Here is a 21,635-nt window from a genome sequence, read left to right as displayed (position 1 = left end):
CCCCGGCGGCCGCCAGCTTCCAGAGCCGCCCGTCCGCGGGGAGGGAGCGGGGACCTGCCACCGGAGAGGGGCTGGCAGCGGCTGAGCCGAAGAGAGCCCTTGGGGGCTCCCGGAGCCCCCAGCGAGGAGGAAAGGGGGGCCGCTCTCGGAGACAGTGAAGGCTGGGCGGGACCCCGGCGGGAGGACTCCATCTGGGAGCCGGGGTCCCAGCAGCATGAGGAGGGGGGCCGGCCCCCAGGGGAGGAGCAGCCGGTGGCCCCAGCCTGGGCGGGGCAGGCGATGGGGCGTGGAAAGGCCCCAGGTGGGCTTGCTGCTGAGCCGGAGCCTCGGGGAGCTGCTGTGAGGGCCGGCAGGGGGCCCCGAGAGTGCCCGCGGAGCATCGGGGATGTCCGGCCGCTGCCGCTGCGGCTCTAGAGGGCAGGGGTGACCCTCCCACCTCCGGCCCGGTCTCCCTCGGAGCGCTGGGGGAGGCTTTGGCTTTGGGAAGGATTCCCCCTCCCCCCAGCGTTGGGATTATAATTAAGCCCAGGGAGGGGGCCTGGGGGGCTCCAAGTTGGGCGCAGCAGAGGCGGTCGGGGCTCTTCCCTTTCGGAGGAGAGCGAGAGGAACCGCTGCCAGGAGCCGACCCTTCTGTGCCGCCCCCACCTCCAGCTCCTCTGACTGTCCTCGGGAGGTGATGGGGGATTTTTGATCCCCGCCCCTCCACCGGCCCTGCTCCTTCCCGTTCTCCTCTCCCGTTCCGGACTGCAAGCAACTTCTTGGGAATTTCACGATGGGGGGAGCTGCGTCCCCCTTCTCCGGCGCGGGGCAGCTCGGGCTTTGGGCGTGACCCCTCCCGGGGGCCCCCGAGGGGGCGTGGCTGCCGTGGCGGGGCCCAGGGCCAGGGCCATGACCGCCTGCCAGTACCCCGCGATGTCCTCGGCCCTGGATCGGGACCAGCTGTATCAGCACAAGGTCTCCCTGGTCGTCCGCTACTTCATGATCCCCTGTAACATCTGCCTCATCCTCCTGGCCACCTCCACGCTGGGCTTCGCCGTTCTCCTCTTCCTCAACAACTGTAGGTGTCTCGGCCCCCCCTTCCCAGCGTCTCCCGGCCTGCGCCCTCTGACCTGCTCCCCGCTTCCACAGGGAGGGGAGAAGGCACAAGAAATTGGCAGGGGATCAGAGTGGGCCGGCTTAGCTTTGGATGTGGGCGTCCCAGGCAGCCAGCCCTCAACGCAGGGCAACCCTGATCTGTCCCCCGGGCTGTGGACCCCAGGTCCTTGCAGCAGGCTTATGTTAGCGAGGGGGTCGTCCTTCGTAGGCCGTGCCCCTTGCCCTCGCGCAGGATGGACTCCCAGACGTCCTCGGTGGGCTGCTCTCCAGCCTTTGGGGTGAAAGGGCTGGCCCTGGACACTTGGGAGGGGGAGGGAGAGGGGGATGTGCCATCATGCACATGGTGGCGCGGTGAGGGTCCCCAGCTTCCCTCCCCTTCTTTCTCTCTGCCCCGGGAGGGGGGGAGGAAGCCAGGGGTCTTGCTGTTGGGCCAGAAGCAGAGAGCTTCCTCTAAAGCCCTCCTCCCCCAAGTCCCTGGGATGGGGAGCTTTTCCTTGAGCTCCAGGCTGACAGCCCCGTCCACTTTTCCAGCTTATTCATATCAAGCCTCAGTTCTGTGGTCACTGGCCGGAGGGCAGGAACGGGCTCTCCTGGGTTCTACCTTCCCTCCCCTTCCCCACTCTCTCTTTCTGGGCTCTCCTCCGGCCTTCTCTGTGGGGGGAGGGCCGGCTGTTTTCCTAAGGCCCAAGACTTGGGAGAATTGAGAGTCGGGAGCTGTCTGCCGTGGTGGGGTGCCCCCCAGTCTCACTGTCTGTGGATGGGCAGCTTCCTGGGGGGGTTTGGGATAGAATCTGATGTGCAAGCGTCCAGGAGGGGGAGGGAGGGAGAGGGTTGAGCTGGTCGTGAAGAGCCCAGAATAATGGCCGCTGGGGTCAGGAGACAGTGGACTCTTCCTCTAACACCTGTATCCTTTCTCTCCTTTCAGACAAACCTGGGAATCATTTCACGCAGCCGCCCCCGACGCCTCCAGATGGTGAGTGTGGGGCCAGAGCCCTCTGGGGTCATTCGTGTGAGGCCGGAGCCTCCAGGGTCATTCACGGGCAGCCGTGTCCAGGGGTCAGCCTCCGGACGATTGGCTTTGTGGGTAGCCCAAGGTGGGGAGTCAACTGCTTGGAGAGTTTTGTTTGTTTGGGAGGCGGTGGCAGGAGGGTCACAGGTGGAGGTCAGTGTCTTCCGGGGTGGGGCGGGATGTTTGCGCCGAGGGGTCAGGCCCCAGTTATCGTGATCGGGCTGGGGGACTGTGCTCCGAGGTCAGCCACGTAGCGCCCCCCTTCCGCCAGGGGACTGGTTCCGACCCAGTCAGTAACCACTGTGTGTGTGTGTGTGTGTGTGTGTGTGTGTGTGTGTGTGTGTGTGTACGAAGCCCACTTCTTTATGGTGACTAGAGTCTTGCCCGCCTTTGGGGCGCCTTTGAAGTCTTGTTCAGGAGAGAAGCTTCTCTTTGCTGGGCAGGGAAGAGAAGCTTTAGGGATGGGCTGTTCCATGGTGTGGGGTCAGAGCCCTAGTCTTGGCTTACGACCTAGAGTGGAGGGCTCTGGGGGGGCACCTGCTGAGGTCTTCCCAGGCGGCCCTCGGGGGTCCAGGGAGGACAAGCCAGCTCAGCATTGGCCTGGGATGGAGTAGGTGTTTAATAAATGCTTGTTGATTGAGTGACAGAAGCCAGAGGGGAGGGGATGCTGGGGCAGTACCTGGCAGACGTGAATGTCTGAATTCCCTCTGGGGTGTGTGTCTGTGGCGGGGGCTGGCTAGCCAGGAGGTCCTTCCAGGAATAGTCCGATGGACTTATCCCATATGAGTAGGGAGGCCTGGTCGGTAGCAATTGTGACCGAGGGCTTGAACCCATTTTGGGGGGACAGAAGCTCGGGGGTCCCCTCTTGTCAAGTCCTGGTATAGGGATCCTGCTGGCGAAGGCCTCAGCCGGGCCTTCTGGGTGCCGGGATTCTGGAGGCTGCCTGCCCCTCCCTCCCCATGTTCCTGAGCCTCATTAATTAGCACTAACCTCGTTAATTAGCATTCCTGCTGCTGCGGGTCTAGAAGCTAACCCAAGAGTCGCTTCCTCTTACTGCAAACTTCTAGAGCAGAAACTCTGTGGGGACCGAGGGATGGGGTGCTTGCCTCCCTGCCCGTCATCTGCCATTCTGCCCTGCCCAGGCCAGCTCTGGGACCCCAATCCTGTCCCCTTTGAGGGAGGAACCCCATGGGCCTGAGGGAGTATCCCAGACTCCTCTGCTCCGTCTCTTCCTCTCTCCCCTCCCCAAAATCCATCTGAGTGAGTGGGGCCATTGTCCCTTCAGCTTTCCCGACTGTAATTGAGCTAATGTGAGTCAGGGAAGAATGGAGACCTTTTAGGCTGATGGGGAGGGAGGCTCCCAGCTGTTGAGGAGACAGATGTTCAGGTCTCTGCAGCCCCGAGGCCCTTGTTCCCGTCTTCAGCCCCGCCCAGGCCCTGACCTCTGCTCCCAGTTCTCTGCCCTGCCCACAGGGGAATCGGGGAGACCTTTCCCATAATGGAATGGGGCTTTTCTGCCAAGTTTAGTAAAATTGGAGGAGGAAGATTATAGGATTAGCTTAATGGGGAGGGAACAGGACTTAGAGGTTTTGGGTTCAAATCCCCTCTCACTCACTTGTCTTGGGTGAGTTGACATTCTGGTTCTTTCACTGGTAAAATGGTGGGAGAGAGTTTGGTACCAGCTGATTTCTCAGCTCCTCTTTAGCTTGGCCTCTGACCCTAGAGTTCTAGTCCAACCTTTCCATTTTACAGATGGAGAAACTGAGGCTCATAAAGGTAAAGTGACCTAGGGAGCATGAGGTCATAGATAGGGAGTTGGAAGCTCTCTTGGAGATAGGTGAAGAAACATTATATGTTGTTCGTCTCCTCCAATAATAAGCAAGTAGGGACTGTTTTCGTTGTCTGTATTTAGACCCTCAGGCCTAATGAGATGTGTGACCCATAGTTATTGCTGAGTCACTTCAGTCATGACCCATTTGGGGTTTTCTTGGCAGAGACACTGGAGTGGTTTGCCTTTCCTTCTCCAGGTTGTTCGGCAGGTGGAGAAACTGAGGCAAGCAATGCCTTGGATCACACAGCTGGGAAGTGTCTAAAACCAGATTCAAACTCAGAAAAATGAGAGCCAGGCTCTTTGTCTACCTGTTCAGTGGCCCTTAGTGGGATCTTAATAAATGCTTTTTGATTGATTAAAGAAATAGGCCCAAGAGCAGTTAAGTGATTTGCTTGGGGGTCAGAAGCTGGCCAGAGCTAGGTTATCCTGGACTCAGAATCAGGGAGTCCTGAATTCAAATCCAGACTCCAGTATTTACTAGTAAGTCCTTTCTGCCTCAGTTTACCCATCTGTAAAGTGGGGATAATAGTAGCACATCTTTCCCATGATTGTTGTGTGTTCTATAAATGTGAGCCATTGCTATTTAGCACTATTCACACCAAGGCTCCCCTGACTCTAAATTCGGTGCCCTAACCACTGCCCCCCACTGCTTCAGCAGGCCTGAATGAAAGGGGGGCCAGCCCTGACTTCAGGGAGAGAAGGAGAAGAAGACAGAGGCCCTACCCAAGGGGAATGGGAAGCCTGTCTGGGGAGACAGGATGCGTCCACAGGGAGCATGGGAGTGACAGGCGAGAAGACAGTATATCATTAAGGGCGGCCATGAGCGCAAGTGCTGGAGTTGCCCGGGAAAGCTGGCTATCTCCCAGAAGGCTTGTCCTGGCTTCCTGGAGGAAGGGGCTCTGAGCCGTAAACGCTGGGCTCTGTGGGAGTCTCCCCTTTTCCTGCCTTGGGGGCCGGGGACTCTGCAAGACCCACAGAGATAGCAAAGACCTTTAGAGGTCTGGGAGTCTGAACTCAGGCCCCCCACCCAAATTCTCTCAGTGGGCCATGTGGCTGACTCATTGTCTGTTGTAGCTCTTCTTGGTTTGTCACATGTGAGTGCAGCCGTGCTGTATGTGATCCCGGGGGGGCTCCCTGTGGCGGAGCCACCCCGGGCCCCCCGGCTGCTGTCTGCCCCCCCCCCCCCCGGCTCTGGCCTCTGGGGCTACCTTTGAAGCCGGTTTCAGGTCTTCCCCCATGACCCTTTCTTGATCTTTCCTCCCACCCTTCCTCAGCTCTGGAGGACAGAGCTGGGACTCCACTGACTGCTTAATTAATGATCTTAACTTAATTAGCCCGGGTAGTTTCCACAGACCAAGTGACCTATAGATAGGAACATCGGGAGGGGGGAAGGAGCGGGGAGGGTTAGCTCAGGGCTCTGATTTGATCATTCCCGAGGCCGGGGAGCTCGTGTGGGAGGCTGGCAGGTGGGAGGCTCCTCGCTGGGGCACTGGACTGTAATCCTGCCTCCCCCAGATGCATGACTGCTGGCAGTCCCCCTCCTCGCTACTGTACGGAGAGTTCCCATGGATACATCACTGGCCTGAGAAAGCACCTAGATGCTTGTCCAATGAATGAATTAGTTCCCTCCTCTCTAACCCCCGAGCCTCGTTCATTGAGCCCTCATTTGTCCCCGATCAGCCCTCGTCCCTCCCTTAGAAGCCCCCGCTTCTCCTTCTGAGCCCCTTTTTTCTTTTCTGAGCTCCTCTCTGCTTCCCTGTGACATCCCCATCTCCCCGAGTGAGTCTGCCCTTCCTTCACTCGGTAGCTCTGTTTAAGGAAGGCCCCTTTTGGAGGCCCTCATCTTCCTCTGCCAGCCCCCCTCTCTCCTCTTCCCCACCCCCGCGGACACAAAGACCTTCATGCTGATTTTTCAGGTTCTTAATGTCACTCCTGTGGCACCCCCCCTCCCTTCTCAATCACTGTCTTAATGGGTCAGAGGGACCCAGGGCTTGGCAGATGCTATTGGGAGAGGAAAAATCCTCCTCTGGGACCCAGTGGGGGTCACGGGAGATGCTCTGAGGCAGCGAGGGTCGGCCCGGTCCAGGTAGCCCGAGTCACCGCTGCAGTCTCTGCCTCGGCTTCAACGTGTGTCTTCGGGATCGTGGGACAGAGGGCGGAGGGGGCTGAGCCAAGAGCCGCCCTTGGAGCTTCCCAACCTGTTTCCCCTTCTCCTCCCCTCCCCTCCCCAGAACAGGGACTGGGTTCCTGGAGAGGAACCTTGACAGACAGGGGTGTGGGTGGGGGCTCCCTCCCCCAACCTCTTTTTCTTTCTTCTTCCCCCCTCCTCGAACTGCCTCCCTCCCTCTCTCCTTTTAAACCTGTCAGTCTTCTAAAAGATTATTGATATCTCCTTTGTCCCGACATCACCTTCATTTCCCAATATATTCTTCCCGCCTCCTCTCAGGCAGTCATCCCATGTGACAACGAAGAAGGAAGGGGGAGGGAGGAACCATCCCCTCCTCTCCTCCCCGAACCCCTGCCCGCCGTCGTCTCTGGGCTCCCCATCTGCAAAGAACAGGGCGGCCCTGTGGTCAGACAGGCCTCTGCTTGTGGTTTCTAGCTCCTGTTTCCATTTTGTTGCGGTTCTCCTCCTCCCGCAACATTGTTGCAGGCTGTATGGAAATTGTTTCCTTCTTGCTTTAGTTTGCATCTGTTCACACACATCTTCCTGCGCTTCTCTGGCTTCCCACGGTCATTCTTTCTTTCCTCCGGGACAGCTCAGAGTTCTGGGCGGGATTCAGGAACTTCTTGAGTTCAAATCTGGCCTCAGAGACTCCCTAGTTGTTTACTCTGGGCAAGTCACTTCACCTGGTTTGCCTCAGTTTCCTGATCTGTCAGATGAGCCGGAGAAGGAAATGGCGGCCCACTCTAGCTAAGAAAACCCCAGCTGGGCTCACGAGGAGGGGGATATAACCCAAGGCAGCCGAGCAACAAAGCTCCGTTGCCTCCGGGTGGGTACCCGATGAAGCACTTTCTATTGCTGTCTGGCCCATGGGGGGAGAGTCTCCCCACCTGGGCCTGGGCTTTGCTACTCTGTGGAGAAGGCCAGGGTAGAAGTGGGGCACAGACCCTGCTCTTGGGGAGTTGCCACCAAGAAGAGTTCAGGATGGTTTGGGAGAGGTTGTGTGACACAGTGAGAAAGAGCCTTGGAGGTCAGAGGGCCCGAGTTCCGATTCCGACCTTGGTTTTTATGACTTTGACCCTGTGGCTGATCTGTAAAATGCAGGATTGTAGCTGAAACATGAGTGTGGAGTTTGGCCCTACGCCAGAGGGGAAGCTGCTCGGGGAGGGGGGGTGGAGGGGCTCCGTGTTCTCAGAGGCTTCTGGGACTGATTTGGAGATTTGGGAGTGACTTTGTCTGAGACTCGGCAGCTCTGGATTTGAAGTCAGGGAGCCTGCACTGAAATCCGGGGCCTGTGTGACCATGGGCACGTCGCTTAACTTCCCGGCCTCAGCTTCCTGCCTGTGAATGACGGGCTTGGTCCAGGTGGCCGAGGTCCAACTAGCTCTGAGGTCCCTTTTGGCTCTAGACCTAGGATCCAGCGATACCAGGATTCCTTGCGGTCCTGCTCGGCCCGCTCCCCGCACTCCCTCGGCTTCCTGGGTCCCACGGGGCTTGTGTGGGTGGCTCGCTCTGGCAGGATCAGGAAACCGAGTTTCTCTGATTATTCCCCAAAGGCCCATCACTAGTACCAGCTTTGCCCTCGGGCATGGAGTCTTGATTGAACTAAGTGACTCTGCCCAATCCAATCCAATCCAACAAGCACTTATTAAGTGCCGCCTGGGTATGAAGGGCTGGCTTTGGCCCTGGGGAGTAGAGACGGGCTGTTGGGACTTATGTTGGACATGGAAGTTCCCCAACTCTCCTGCCTACCTCCAGGTGCGTGAATTCTTGATCTCCTTCTGAGCCTGCTGGGAGTTGCTCCTTTGAGCCTCTCCTCTCCCTGATTTTAAGTTTTCTGTGCTCTCGCTCCTTCCCTCTATTCTTCCCCCTTACGAACTTTCCCATGAGCCTGCCATCTTTCCCTCTTCTTCTGCCCCTCTATTTCTCCTCCTTTTCCCAGCCGGACACCTGGGAAAAGCGCTCTGCACTCCCCGTGTCCCCTTCCTGTCTCTTCTCAGCCCCGATCGTTTACTTCACCTATCACTGAGAACCGACCTTTCTGGAGAGCCCGGTGAGCTCTTGATCACCAGATCCCATGACCTTCCGGTGGGCTCGTCATCCTTGACTTCCGCAGAGCAGCTGCTCTGCTTGCCCGTGGAAGCAGGGGAAGGAAGTTCCCTTTCAGGTTTCTTCTCCCTGAACTTTCGGCGGCCTGCTTTCTCTTGGTTCTCTTCCTGTCTGTCTGGTGGCTCCTTTTCCAGATCACTCTCATTCTTGTTCCACTACCCGACCTTGGGCGTGAGCTGGGGATCAGGCCCACTGATCTCTGTTCATTTTGTGTGGGTGATCTGGTTGGCTGCCACGTGGGATTTCTCCCTGCTACACCTGTGACCCCCAGATCATTCTCTCTCCAGCCTCAGTTGCCTTTCTAAATGATAGACGGGCATCCTCCCCTTCTTTCTCTCTGCCCCGGGACGGGGGGAGGAAGCCAGGGGTCTTGCTGTTGGGTCAGAAGCAGAGAGCTTCCTCTAAAGCCCATCTCAAACACGGGTCCCAAACAGAGTTAATTATCATCTTTCCTCTTAAGCCCTCTTCTTCCTATCTCTATTATGGGTCCTGCCATCATCACCCAAGTTAACAAGCTCTCCCCCTCTTCCTCATGCTCATTGTCAGGCCCTGTCCCTTGCCAAGGCTTGGCGATTCTTTGTATTTCCCATGGACCTCCTTTCCTCTTTTCACAGAGCTCATTATCATCTTTCCTCTTAAGCCCTGTTCCTACAGGAATTATGGCAAAATCTGGCCTCAAGTATCTCTTTATCAATCCATTGTTATTCCTTTCCCCTTCCTGAGGCAATTAGAGTTAAGTGACTTGCCCAGGGTCACACAGCTAGGAGGTGTTAAGTGTCTGAGGTCAGATTTGAACTCTGGTCCTCCTGACTTCAGGGCTGGTGCTCTAACCACTGCGCCACCAAGCTGCCCTCCAATGTTATTCCTGATGCACACTTGTGACCGTGTCACCCCTTCCTTGGTAGATGACCCTTGGATCCAATACAAAGTTTGCTGTTTAGAGTTAAATCCCCTTGTGGCCTGGCCCCCTTCTCCCTCATGTTCCTTCCCAGCTGGCTCTCCGGCCGGCCGCGGACACGACTTTTGGTCCCTGCCCTCTGTCCCTTAGCATTGATCGTCTGGGCGTCTTAAACTCTTTCCACCCATGATTCCTTTTCACCTGAGAAAGTTTCTAGGTGACCCTGCGCCTACAGGTATGTACAACACGTAGCCAATCAAACATCGACTCAGGATAAATCGTAATTTCATGACCCTCGTGTTCCGCATGAACCTCCGGTCTGTAAGGCCTTTCAGGGAGGGCTTTCTTACCTCAGGGTCAGCTTCCTTCTGAGCTCGGCTCACACGCTCCCTCCTCCGGGCAGCCCGTCCTGATTTCACCCTCCAACCTGGCAGGTTGCCGGAACCTCTCCTTCAGACATGTTTTCCTTTCGTTTTCTGCCTAGATGTCCTCCCTGCCAGGAAAGCGTAAGCTCTCGGAGGGGAGGCCGGAGGCTGTCTCATTTCTGCCTTTCCTTCCCCAGCACAGGGCCTGACACGCAGCTGCGGCTTCGTAATGTTCGTTGAGTTTTACTGGAATATGTAAATGGCTAAATATATGGGAGACAATCTGAGGAGGGAAAGAGCCCTTAAAACTGGAGCCTCAGAAAAGCTTCAGCTGAGCCCTGAAGGACGGCCGGGCTCCGAGGGGCTGAACCCGAGCAGTGTGGGGAACGGCAGCGGGAGCTGGTTTGGCTGAGATGGAGGGGATATGGGCGGCGGGTGGATAATGCGAAGCCGGCCTGGAAAGGGAGGCTGGAGTCCCGTAGGCTGTGAAGGGTTTTCAGGGGTAAGCTAAGTAATAGGGAGCCAGTGGTGCTTCTTGAGCTGGGGAGGCATTCTCCCTTTATGCCATTCCTCCTTACATCCCCTTTGACCGCTGGGTTGTCCCCATGGCAACCCTGGGCTGGGGGAGGAGGGGAGAGCTTTGGGGAGAGGCTGTGAGCAGGCCATTGTCATGTGTCCCATTTCCATTTGAATCTGGGTCTTTTTATCCCTAATCCATGATGCTATCCCACATATAGATGGCAGGGAGAGAAAAAGCCCCGCCTCGGCTCAGTCCCAACCAGCGGCCGCCTTCCTCTGTGTCCAAGGGAGTCTTAGGCGTCAGTATAAGGTGGGGGGCGGGCAGCGGGCCCTTCCCCAGCCCTAGATCTCCGACTCGTGAGCTCAGCCGTGCCCCTCCCCATTCCCCGTCTCTCCTGGCTCCCTTGTAGGGGAGGCCAGGGAGGTGCTTCTGGGAGCATCCATCGGCCCGGTTGGGCTTGCGTATGGTGGGAAGGGCCCGGGAGGGAGGGCCAGGAAGCTTCTCTGGAAAAGGCCCCTGACTGCCCCCCCCCCCCCTTCTGGTTTCTAAGAGGAGTAGTGAGGAATGCTGCCTTCTGGGCGGGACCAGCTAGGCTGGGCCTGGAGATAAGCTCTGGGCTGGGGTTATGGGCCGGGTTCCGTACCCCAGGTTTCTTCTCTGTTTGGAGGGAAATAGCACCTACCTGCCAGTTAGAGGAGAGCAGAGATCTGTGTCCTCAAAGCGTGACACACACACACACGGCACGCACACATGTACACCCACACACGCAACGCACTGGACACACACATGCATGTGTATACATGCACACACAGCGTAACACGCACAAACACATGCACACAGACTGCGCCACGCAGACGTACACACGAGCACACAGCACATGCCGTACCTAGGCCAGACATACATTTGAGCTTAATGTGAATGCCCGATCCCAGTGCCCCCCTTCTGGAAGGAAAGTCTGTGACCCCGATCCCAGTGCTCCCCTTCTGGAGGGCTGTGACCCCGATCCCAGTGCCCCCCATCTGGAAGGAAAGTCTGTGACCCCAATCCCAGTGCCCCCCCTTCTGGAAGGAAAGGCTGTGACCCTGATCCCAGTGCCCCCCTTCTGGAGGGCTGGGACCCTGATCCCAGTGCCCCCCTTCTGGAGGGCTGGGACCCCGATCCTTGTGCTCCCCCTCTGGAAGGAAAGGCTGTGACCTCGATCCCAGTGCCCCCCTTCTGGAGGGCTGGGACCCTGATCCCAGTGCCCCCCTTCTGGAGGGCTGGGACCCTGATCCCAGTGCCCCCCTTCTGGAGGGCTGGGACCCTGATCCTAGTGCCCCCCTTCTGGAAGGAAAGGCTGTGATCCACAGTTGACAGCGTGCTCCCCCTCCAGCTGGGGGCAGAGGCCAAGGCGGGGGACAGCCTGACTGAGGGCCCTAATCTCTGTCCTTCCACCCCCCACCCCCCAGTCCGAATCACACAAAAGGACAGATCGCCACACGAGGACTGGCCCAAAAATATCCACAGGATATTCTGGTACACAGAGACCCAGGGAAACAGGGACGAGGTCAAATGCGGCGTCGCTTAGACACGCTGACGCCCGTGGGGAGGATCTCACAGCCACGACTCAGGCGGACGCCCATGCAGCCACACGGACGCCCACGCCCACCACCCGCAGGCTCCAGAGTGTCACACTTCCTCACACAGATGGTGCACCCGGCCGTCCACGGACACACAAGCCACCGTCCCAGTGCTCGCACACACCCTCACACTCACACACTCACACACACTCACACACACACACACACACACACACACACTCACACTCACACACACACTCTCACCCTCACACACTCACACTCACACTCACACACACTCACACTCACACTCACACACACTCTCACCCTCACACTCACACACTCACACACTCACACACACTCACACACACTCTCTCACACACACTCACACTCTCACACACACATGCTCTCTCTCACACACACTCACACACACACTCACACACTCACACTCACACTCTCACACACACTCACACACGCTCTCACACACACTCTCACTCACACACACACACGCTCTCTCTCACATCCTCACACTCACACACACTCTCACACTCACACACACTCACACACTCACACACACACACTCTCACACTCACACACTCTCTCACACACACACACTCACACACTCACACACGCTCTCTCACACACACACTCACACACACACATTCTCTCTCTCACACGCTCTCTCACACACACTCACACACTCACACACACTCACACACACTCACACACGCTCTCTCTCACACACACTCGCTGCTGCTTTGTCTGCGGGGCTTGAGCTCCTCATCCCCTTTCCCCTTCCCTTCCCCTCCCCTCTCCCCCTGCCCTCCCCTCCCCGTGCTGGACAGTGACTGAGTCCCGGAGTGGCTCCCTCCCCCACCCTTTCCTTTAGGAAAATAATGAGAAAAGGTGGGGAGTGGAATATCACACTCTCAGGGCCAGGCTATAAAAAGCAGCCCACACCGCCTCCAGCACCTCGAAGGAGGCTTCAGACGCCGGGAATGATGGAGGGAGGGAGCGCGCGCTGAGGAAGATTAGAAGCGAGTGGGAAGCGGGCGAGGGGGGGCGCGAGGGGGCCGCGGAGTCGCTCCGGGGGACAGGCCAGAGAATCGCAGCTCAGAGGGCTGGAAGGGGCCGCAGAGGAGATCCAGCTCAACCTGCTCGTTTCTTTCTGGGGAAACCGAGGTCCAGAGGATGAGGACCACTCACCTAAGGTCACTTAGGTAGTGACCATCTGGGCCAGGACGGGGCAACTGGGTGGCGGGAGTAGACGGCCCAGCCCGGAGTCCGGAACACTCAACTCGGTGACTTCGAGTCCGGCCTCAGCTATTTACCAGCTCTGCCATCCCAGGAGTCTCATAACCCTCTGTGCCTCAGTTTCCTCATCTGTAAAATGAACCAGAGAAGGAAATGGCAAATTATTCTAGTATCTCTGCCAAGAAAACCCCACATAGTGAGATGGAGAGTCAGAAAAGAGTGGAATGTTCCTCAGCGAGGACCCAAGTCCCTGAGAGTGACCCCAGCCTCACAAAAGTGGTGACCCCCAAATAAGGACACGGGGCACCTGATGGTCATTTCCTCCCCCCCTCCCCCCAGCCCTATGGTGATGCTGCTGCTGGAGATGAGGATGATACAACTTGGGTTGTTCAAGCAGTCTGAGGCTTGCCAGTGGCTCTCCTCACACCAGAGGTGATTAAATCCCATTTTGTAGTTGGAGAAACTGAGTCCTGGAGGCATAAAGGGTCTCACCCAAGGTCACACGGCACCCGCTGTTCCTGAGTCAAGGGAACTTAGACAAAGAACTGGAACGGACCTTAGGGATCATCTGGTCTGACTTCATCCCCTTATTTTATAAATGAGGGAACTGAGGCTCAGGGACTTGCCTGGGAATGTAGTCATTCATGCTTACTGTTCCTTGAGCCCCGAGTCACATCAGGATGTGGGAGTGACCGCTGTCCAAGCCCCCAAAACCTCAGGGGGGGAGGACTTCAGAGACCAGGGCCCTGGCTCCCTCACTCTTCCCTGAAGTTGGGAGACTTAGGGATTGTGGCTGCATGTCTCTGGGTCAGGGCTGGGACATGGTTTGAGACTGGGATGCAGACGTGTGAGTGTGTGTGTGTGTGTGTGTGTGTGTGTGTATGTGTATGTGTGTGTGTGTATGAGAGCGTGTGTGTGTGTAAGTGTGAGCAAGAGTGTGTGAGCGAGTGTGTGTGAGAGTGTGTGAGTGTGAGCAAGAGTGTGAGTGTGAGCGAGTGTGTATGAGTGAGTGTGTGTGAGAGAGTGTGTGTGAATGTGTGTATGTGTGTGTGAGAGAGTGTGTGTAAGTGTGAGCAAGAGTGTGTGTGAGCAAGAGTGTGAGTGTGAGTGAATGTGTGTATAAGTGTGTGTGTGTGAGCGAGTGTGTGTGAGAGTGTGTGAGTGTGAGCAAGAGTGTGAGTGTGAGCGAGTGTGTATGAGTGAGTGTGTGTGAGAGAGTGTGTGTGAATGTGTGTATGTGTGTGTATGAGAGAGAGTGTGTGTAAGTGTGAGCAAGAGTGTGTGTGAGCAAGAGTGTGAGTGTGAGTGAATGTGTGTATGAGTGTGTGAGTGTGTGTGAGAGAGTGTGTGAATGTGTGTATGTGTGTGTATGAGAGAGTGTGTGTAAGTGTGAGCAAGAGTGTGTGTGAGAGTGTGTGTGAGTGTGAGCAAGAGTGTGTGTGTGAGTGTGAGCAAGAGTGTGAGTGTGAGTGAATGTGTGTATGAGTGTGTGAGTGTGTGTGAGAGAGTGTGTGAATGTGTGTATGTGTGTGTATGAGAGAGTGTGTGTAAGTGTGAGCAAGAGTGTGTGTGAGAGTGTGTGTGAGTGTGAGCAAGAGTGTGTGTGAGAGTGTGTGTGTGAGTGTGAGCAAGAGTGTGAGTGTGAGTGAATGTGTGTATGAGTGTGTGAGTGTGTGTGAGAGTATGTGAATGTGTGTATGTGTGTGTATGAGAGAGAGTGTGTGTGTGAGAGTGTGTGAATATGTGTATGTGTGTGTATGAGAGAGAGTGTGTGTGTGAGAGTGTGTGAATGTGTGTATGTGTGTGTGTATGAGAGAGTGAGTGTGTGTGAATGTGTGTATGTGTGTGTGTATGAGACAGAGAGTGTGTGTGTAAGTGTGAGCAAGAGTGTGAGTGTGTGTGTGTGTGTGAATGTGTGTATGTGTGTGTGTATGAGACAGAGAGTGTGTGTGTAAGTGTGAGCAAGAGTGTGTGAGCGAGTGTGTGTGTGTGTGAATGTGTGTATGTGTGTGTGTGTTTTGAGAGTGTGTGTGTGTGTGTGTTGTGTGTGTGTGTGTGTGTGTGGTGTGTGTGTGTGTGTGTGTGTGTGTGTGTGTTGGGGGGCCCTGAGGATTCTGAGCTGCATCCAGGACCTGGCCAGTTGCCATGGCAACCTCAGTGGCTCATGTCTGCATTCTGAGAGGCTTCCCCCTCCTTTCTCTCCCCCTCTCCCCATTAAGAGCCCGAAAGGGCCGGGGGCGGGAGGGCAGCGCAGTTTCCCTGCTGCCTTTCTGGAGGCATTCTCCCAATCACCCGGGGGGGCCCGGGAGCCGTCACGGCCGCGGCGGCTGGAGTTCTCACGGCCGTTGTGGCCGCCGTTCGTTACTTATTCATGATCGCTGTCGAAAATGAAACATTTATTAAGGCCCCAAACAGCTGCGGCCCCTAATGGAGCGCCCCCTCCCCCGGCCTTGGCCGCCTGGGAACCCGAGCAGCAGGTGGGAGAGTGGTCCCGGCCGGCCCCTCCTTCCCGCTCTAAGTGATGATGTCTCCAGAGCCTCCCCTGGGAGGAAGCAGCTTGGACCTGGGCTCGGGAGACTCCCAGTTAGGAGGCCGCCTCCCTCCGCCTCTGTCTGCCAATTATCCATTAGCCTGGACACTCCCCCGCTTTGTTCTGCCGTCCCAGCCGGTGGCGCAGTGGACAGAGCGTCGGGCGGCCTGGAAGCGGAAGACCTGAATTCAAAGGCCGGCTCAGACACTCCCCAGGTGTGTAACCTGGGCACGGTTTGTCTGTCAGATGAGGGAGTTGGACTCAGTGACTTCCAGGACCCTTTTGACCTTTATGACCCAGATTACGGGGCTCAGAGTCCGAGTCCTACTACAGAATCAAAGAGTTGTGGAAACACGAAGCATCTGGTCCAATTTCCTCAATTTATCTAGGACCATAAGGGACCTTGAAGGGAATCTCCTCCAAACCTCCCATTTTATAGATGTGCAGACTGAGGCCCAAGTTGATGAAGTAACTTACTTCAGTAAGGTTGTAAAGGTGGAGGCAGCATTTGAACCCAGATCTCTGGTTCTAAATCTCACATTCTTTCCACTCCTCCACTGAAAATGTCCCATTACTGCGTCTCCCTCTCCCTTGTGGAAACAGTGGGTAGCTATTGTTTAGAGTTTTTATCAGATGTAAAAGAAGCATTTACTACTACTGAATGGCCTGGACCCAGGGAGAATCATTAATAGCCTGAATTCAACTTGGAGGATTAGAGAGGAGGGTTCTGGGAGTCTGTTCTTAGCTCCTGGGTGGCTACTGTTTTTATCTGTAACCCTGATAAAAAGATGGACGACATGTTTATCAGCCATGAAGGCCACCCAGTTTGAAAAGGGGGCAGATAGTTAATGTAAGGGACACGTAGGAGCTCAGGAAGATCTTGACAGGATCAATGATGACTCGTGACTAATACTTGGCCCTTTGTGACTTTGGGTAAGAGTTTCCCTCTCTGGATGCAACCCCTGATTTCTTGTCCTGTGCTCCCCGTTCCGAGGGGAAGGACCAATGACGTGATGACGGGGTCCCAGTGGCCTCCTTGGGACCGAACCCCCCGTCCCCTGGAATGAGGGAACAGCTCTCAGCTCCCCCGCTGACTGGTCGAGGTTCTCTCCGTTCCCTTCTGTCCTTCCGCCTGTCTGGGTGACTCGGAAGGGCCTGGAGCCGGGGGCCCCACTGGTCCGCACCGTGACTGACAGACCGAAGCCTCGGCGGGGACCCGTCACCGCCGGTGGTCCGGCCAAACCAGGTCAGGAAACAGTCACCGAGCGCTTACGGTGTGCAGGGACGACAGAGGCAAACGCAGAGCCTTCTCCCTCTCCTTCCCGCTGAGATTTTATTTGGAAGTAGATAAGTTAACACGGGGACTTATCAGCTGTGTTGACCTGGGGCTTAATCTCTGAGTCTTGATTTCTTCTGTAAATTGGGGTTGATAATAGCACCTACCCTGAGGAGTTCTGTTTGTAAAATGCTCTGGAAACCTTAGAACGCTATAAAGATGGGAATTTTTTTTTTAATGGGATTTGTTATTAACCATTCTCTCTTTCCAAGTTATAGTCGAAGCTGGGGTAAGTGACTTGCTCAGGGTCACGCCGCCTGTTAGTGGTGGGATACGGCCCCGTGTGTCCCGATCTTGAGTGTCGTTCTGTCATACGGTGCAGCCTCTTCAGTGATCGCTTGGGAGGCGGTGCTCGAGAGCCGGCCTCGGGCTCAGGAAGAGCGGGTTTCAAGGAAAGGGCTTCCTCTGACAAACCAGTTGGGTAGCCAATGAGTCAATCACGTAAATGCCCCCCGACAAGTCTCTCGGAGGCTAAAATTGCAGAGCAAGGGCTGACCTGTGGAGAGACAGAGTTTCTCCAGGGGGATTTCTCCACATCATTGAAATTACCCGTTTGGCTCCCACCTCCCCGAGTCATAATAGTAATAAATTATATTAGGAAGAAGAGGGAAAGAGAGCGTGACAACTAAGGGGATCAGACAAAGCTTCCTGCTGGGAGCCGGTACGGGAGCTCAGCCCTGAAGGAAGCTAGGCATTGCCCCATTGCTAGGCCTTAATGACATTTTAATGAAGGGCTCTTGACAGCTCTTGCCCCCCTCCACCACCATTCATCCTTATGACAGACACAGGAGGCCAGACTTCTCCTTTGACTTACCAGCTCAGCCTCTTCTCTCTATCCCCTGACCTTGGATGGAGGGAGCCCTCTCTGTACCCCACACCCCAAGGAGTCATTGCTAGACATGAATCCTGTTCCCTCCCTCGCTCCCTCTCTCAAGTGATTGTGGATTGGGGGGCCCTCTGTCTACCCCCTGGAAAGGAATCATTGATAGAAATGAATGTGACGCTTCCTTTTTTCTCTCTTTCCCTCCCTCCCTCCCCTTCTTCCTTTGCAAAATGATTATGGATTGGGGGACCCTCTTTCTATCCCCTCAAAAGAAGTCATTGATAGAAATGAATCCTGTTCCCTCCCTCGCTTCCTCTCTCAAGTGATTATGGGTTGGGGGATCCTCTGTTTACCCCTGAAAAGGAATCATGGGTAGAAACGAATCCTTTTCCTTCCCTCGTTTCCTCTGTAAAATGATTATGCACTAAGGGACCCTCCTTTCTTCTCTCTCTACCTCTATAAAATGATTATACATCGGGAGACCCTCTCTCCACCCACACAAAAGGAGTCATTGATAGAGATAAATCTTAATCCCTTCTCCCCTCCCTTTTCTTTCCCTTCCTCCTTATCTTTTCTCCTCCCCTACCCCCCCCCCCCTCCCTATCTCTCTGGTCTCTCTATCTTTGTCTGTCTCTGTCTCTCTCAAACGATTGGAAGACTGCGGAGCGTCTTTCTTTATGCTGTGTCTGAAAAGGAGTTATTGATGCAGATACTCCATTGCTTTTTGCCTCTGTCTTTTCCTTTCTTCTTCCCTCCCTCCCTCCCTTTCTTCCTTCCCAGCTTCCTCTCCCTCCCTCCTTCTCTGAGCCGTGCTGTCTTTCTTCTTTCCTGATTAAGAGTCACTGGGCTAGGACTCCAGGGGTGACACAGCCAGCCTCCTCCCTTTGCTTGCTTCAGTGGACATGGGGCATTGAATGAGGGCGGAGGAGGAGACGAGAAAGACGCAGCAGCTCGGTCTCACTTTGGCTGCTGCTATTTTTTTCCTCCCATTTTTTGGGGCTGCGGCTGGAACCCAGCATCGTCTGCTCCTGCCCCAGTTTCTCGCTGTTCCTTCCCTTCTCCTCACACGCTTTTCACACGCTTCTCACGACCTGCCTGCGTGTTGCCCCCCACCCCCACCCCCATCCCCACCCAGGGAACTGGTTCTGACAGCCTGGTGCTGCTGGCGGGGCTGGGAGTGTGTGAGGTGCCGGCCCAACCTGGGAGCAGATAGCTGAGCTCTCCATGGTCCTGACTTCCAAGCCTCTTAACATTGTCTCTTTGTCCCATGGAAGAACCTCCGGGCTTGAACTTGAGGTGGGGGGGTGGGATAAGGGAGGGATTAGTGGGAAATGAGCCACTCCCCTCGGTCTCTAACATTGTTGCTTCTCTCCTCTAAGTCTCTATATGTGTATATCTATATCTATATTTATATACGTCTATGTCTCTATATATATCTCCCTGCATAGTCCCAATCCAGTGCAGCACAGTATCAGCAGATCAACAAGCATTAATTTAAGCACCTTCTCAATCTCTGGCTCTGTATAAGGCCCTGGGGCTCATGGGTAGTGTGGGGAAGGGCTGTACTTTCAGACAGGAAGATGTGGAGTCAAACTTTACCTCAGATTTTTGTTGCATCAGCCTGGGCGAGTCCTTGAACGGCTCTTTATTTACTTCCGACCTCTATAACGTAGGGGTGATAGCTCTAGCACCTAACAGGGTTATTGTGAATAAAGCATTATATTCAGTCAGGCAGCAGGCATTTATTAAGTGCCTACTGTATGCCAGGCACTATGTAACGCTTGCCATGTGCTAAGCTTTGTGGGAATAAAGAAAGGCAAAAAACCCCCACAGTTCTCCCAGAAGGCACAGCATGAAGGGGGTTTTCCTAACCAAGTGAGTTTGGGGCCGAGTCTTGAAGGAATTCAGGGATGCCAGGAGGTGGAAGTGAGGAGGGAGTGCAGGCCCTCCAGACATGAGGGGCATGTTGTGTGTGAAGAATGGCCAGGAGGCTGGATCATGGATCATGGAAAGACAGTGAAAACCAAACAGGATTTTATTCTTATTCCTGGAGGCAATAGGGAGCCATAGAACTTTAAGGAGAAGGGGTGGGAGGAGACATAAAGGTTAGTTGTTCTTTTTAATCCATTTGAACATTGATCAAGCCCTTTTCTCTGTGTCCCCTCACTTTAGGCTTAGGGTGGTAGTGGCAGCAAGGGCAGAGCCCAGTCTCCCTGTATGGCCCTTTGGACAGCAAATAATTTAGGTTATTGAGGGATGAAGCAGATCTTGGCAGATGGAGAGAGACCATGGGGGAGGGGCAAGGGGCAAGACGGCAAGATGTCCTAGGGGCTGCTAGAAACCCAAGCTTCCCTGTCCAAAGGACAGACCCTCTCAGTCCCTGTAGCCGGTATCCTCTCAATCTACCCACAGCACCTACTGGGCCACTTCTTACACTTTTATGCTTCTTCCTTTAGTTTTCCCAATCAGCTCTGACCCTGGGGCACATTGGGGGATGAGGGGAGAGGGAAGCAGATGGCTCATCTGGAGTCTGCTCGTGGCCAACTGTGCCAGGCCTTTAGACACAGAGTTTTTCTCCCTCTTTCTCAAGTGGGAGGAGCCCTGCATGCCATCCTACAGCGAGACGGGGGTCTCTGGACTGCGTAACGGGGCCTCCCCTTTCCCTTCTGGAAGCCCCAGACAAGCCTTTACCTGGTGCCTCGGGGCTGCTGGTCTGAGGCTGGGAACTGGGCTGGACTGGGATTTAAGGACTAGTGGGGGGGCTGGAATTAGGTTTTGCTTCCCGGTGGGGGTGGGTAGGTAGGGAATGAGGCCTTGTCTGCAGATTTGCATTTGATCTCCCCTCCTCCCCCTGGTAACTATCTGCTCTCCCCAAATCAACAATCATTTCAATTGAGCAAACCTTTGAACCATCAAAGCTCCATCTCCTGTGAATGTCACATATCCTGTTGTATCTCCTTATGTACATATCCCCTTCCCCAGCAGAATGTTAGCTTTGGGGGGGGCAGGCACTGGCTTAGCTTTTTCTTCAGACCCTTAAAGCCTGGCACAACCAGAGCCTGGCGTCGCATAATCCTGGGGTCCCCTTCCCAATCCCCCCTCCTCCTAACGCCTTCCCTCTGCTGATCATCTCCACTCAGCCAGGATAGCCTTCCTTGCATGGTGTTTCCCCTGAGAACAGAGACTGGCTTTTATATTTCTTGTATCCCAACGGCCCAGCATACAGGAAGCACTTAATAAATGCTTTGTGACTATTACATTCTTACCAATTGCCAGAGGTTCAAAGACATAACCAAAGAAGGCCCTTATCTTCATTCTACTGGGGAAAGACTTACCGTGTAAACATAACTGTACAGAGGGGTAGCCTGGTACCCGGGGGGATCCGAAAGGTCGCCTGTAAAAGCGACTGCTTGGAGCGAGTCTTGGAGGAAGCCAGGGATGCTGAGAGGTAAAAGGGGAGCCGGGAGTTCTGTCTGGTTGGACCGTAGTGCAGGGAGGATGGTGGATCCGGACCTGGAAAGGGACCTTCCGGTCCAGAGGTTGGCAAGACTCCCCAGTGTGGCCAGAATCAAGTGGAAATGTCATTGGGAAATTAATGGAATAAAGACAAACGCAGTACAATGCAGATAATGGGAATTTGTGGTTTTCTGCGTCCGTGTAAGTATCTGTTTCTGAGTTTGACCCTAATACTCCGGTCAGCTATCATTTTATAGATGAGGAAGCGGCCAAGTGGCTTGCCCAGTGTGATACAGGTAGGAGCAGAATTAGGAGCTGGGTTCTCTGTCTCCCAAGGGCAGAGCGTTAGGGAGCACTCCCCGTGCTGGTCCTCGGGGTGGAGCGTCAGGGAGCACTCCCCATGCGGTCCTCGGGGCGGAGCGTCAGGGAGCACCCCCCTTCCTGGCCCTCGGGGCAGAGCATCAGGGAGCACTCCCTCTCCCGGCCCTTGGGGTGGAGTGTTAGGGAGCACTCTCCATCTAGCCCTTCCCTTTGTGGATTCTTTCTCCTCCCAGAGCCCCCTGGCCGGACTGGCTGCCTGTCAGCTGGGGGACTCCCCACTCATGCCTGGAAAGGCCTGGGAAGGATGGGGAAGGCACTGAAGGACAGAGCAGCTCCAGAGTGCGTGTGCCCCCGTGTGTGTCTGTGCC

The 21,635-nt window shown here is 55.4% G+C and overlaps 1 protein-coding gene across 3 annotated transcripts in view; it reads left to right on the top strand.

Annotated features, from left to right (window-relative positions):
• The first annotated feature begins 586 nt into the window (after window positions 1-586).
• Window positions 587-21,635, top strand: part of AGRN (agrin) — a 52,934-nt gene continuing 31,885 nt past the window's right edge. The window contains exons 1-2 of one of the 3 annotated variants that reach the window (XM_051988870.1): window positions 587-1,057; window positions 2,021-2,068. In XM_051988870.1, coding sequence (XP_051844830.1) covers window positions 889-1,057; window positions 2,021-2,068 — 217 coding nt within the window. In that variant the 5' untranslated portion in view covers window positions 587-888. The remainder of the gene's footprint in view (window positions 1,058-2,020; window positions 2,069-21,635) is intronic. The other 2 variants (XM_051988868.1, XM_051988869.1) reach the window with 2 other exon arrangements.

The sequence above is a fragment of the Antechinus flavipes genome, chromosome 3 (genome assembly GCF_016432865.1).
Source record: "Antechinus flavipes isolate AdamAnt ecotype Samford, QLD, Australia chromosome 3, AdamAnt_v2, whole genome shotgun sequence".
Taxonomy (NCBI): Eukaryota; Metazoa; Chordata; class Mammalia; order Dasyuromorphia; family Dasyuridae; genus Antechinus; species Antechinus flavipes.
This window is presented reverse-complemented; position numbering and strand designations above follow the sequence as displayed.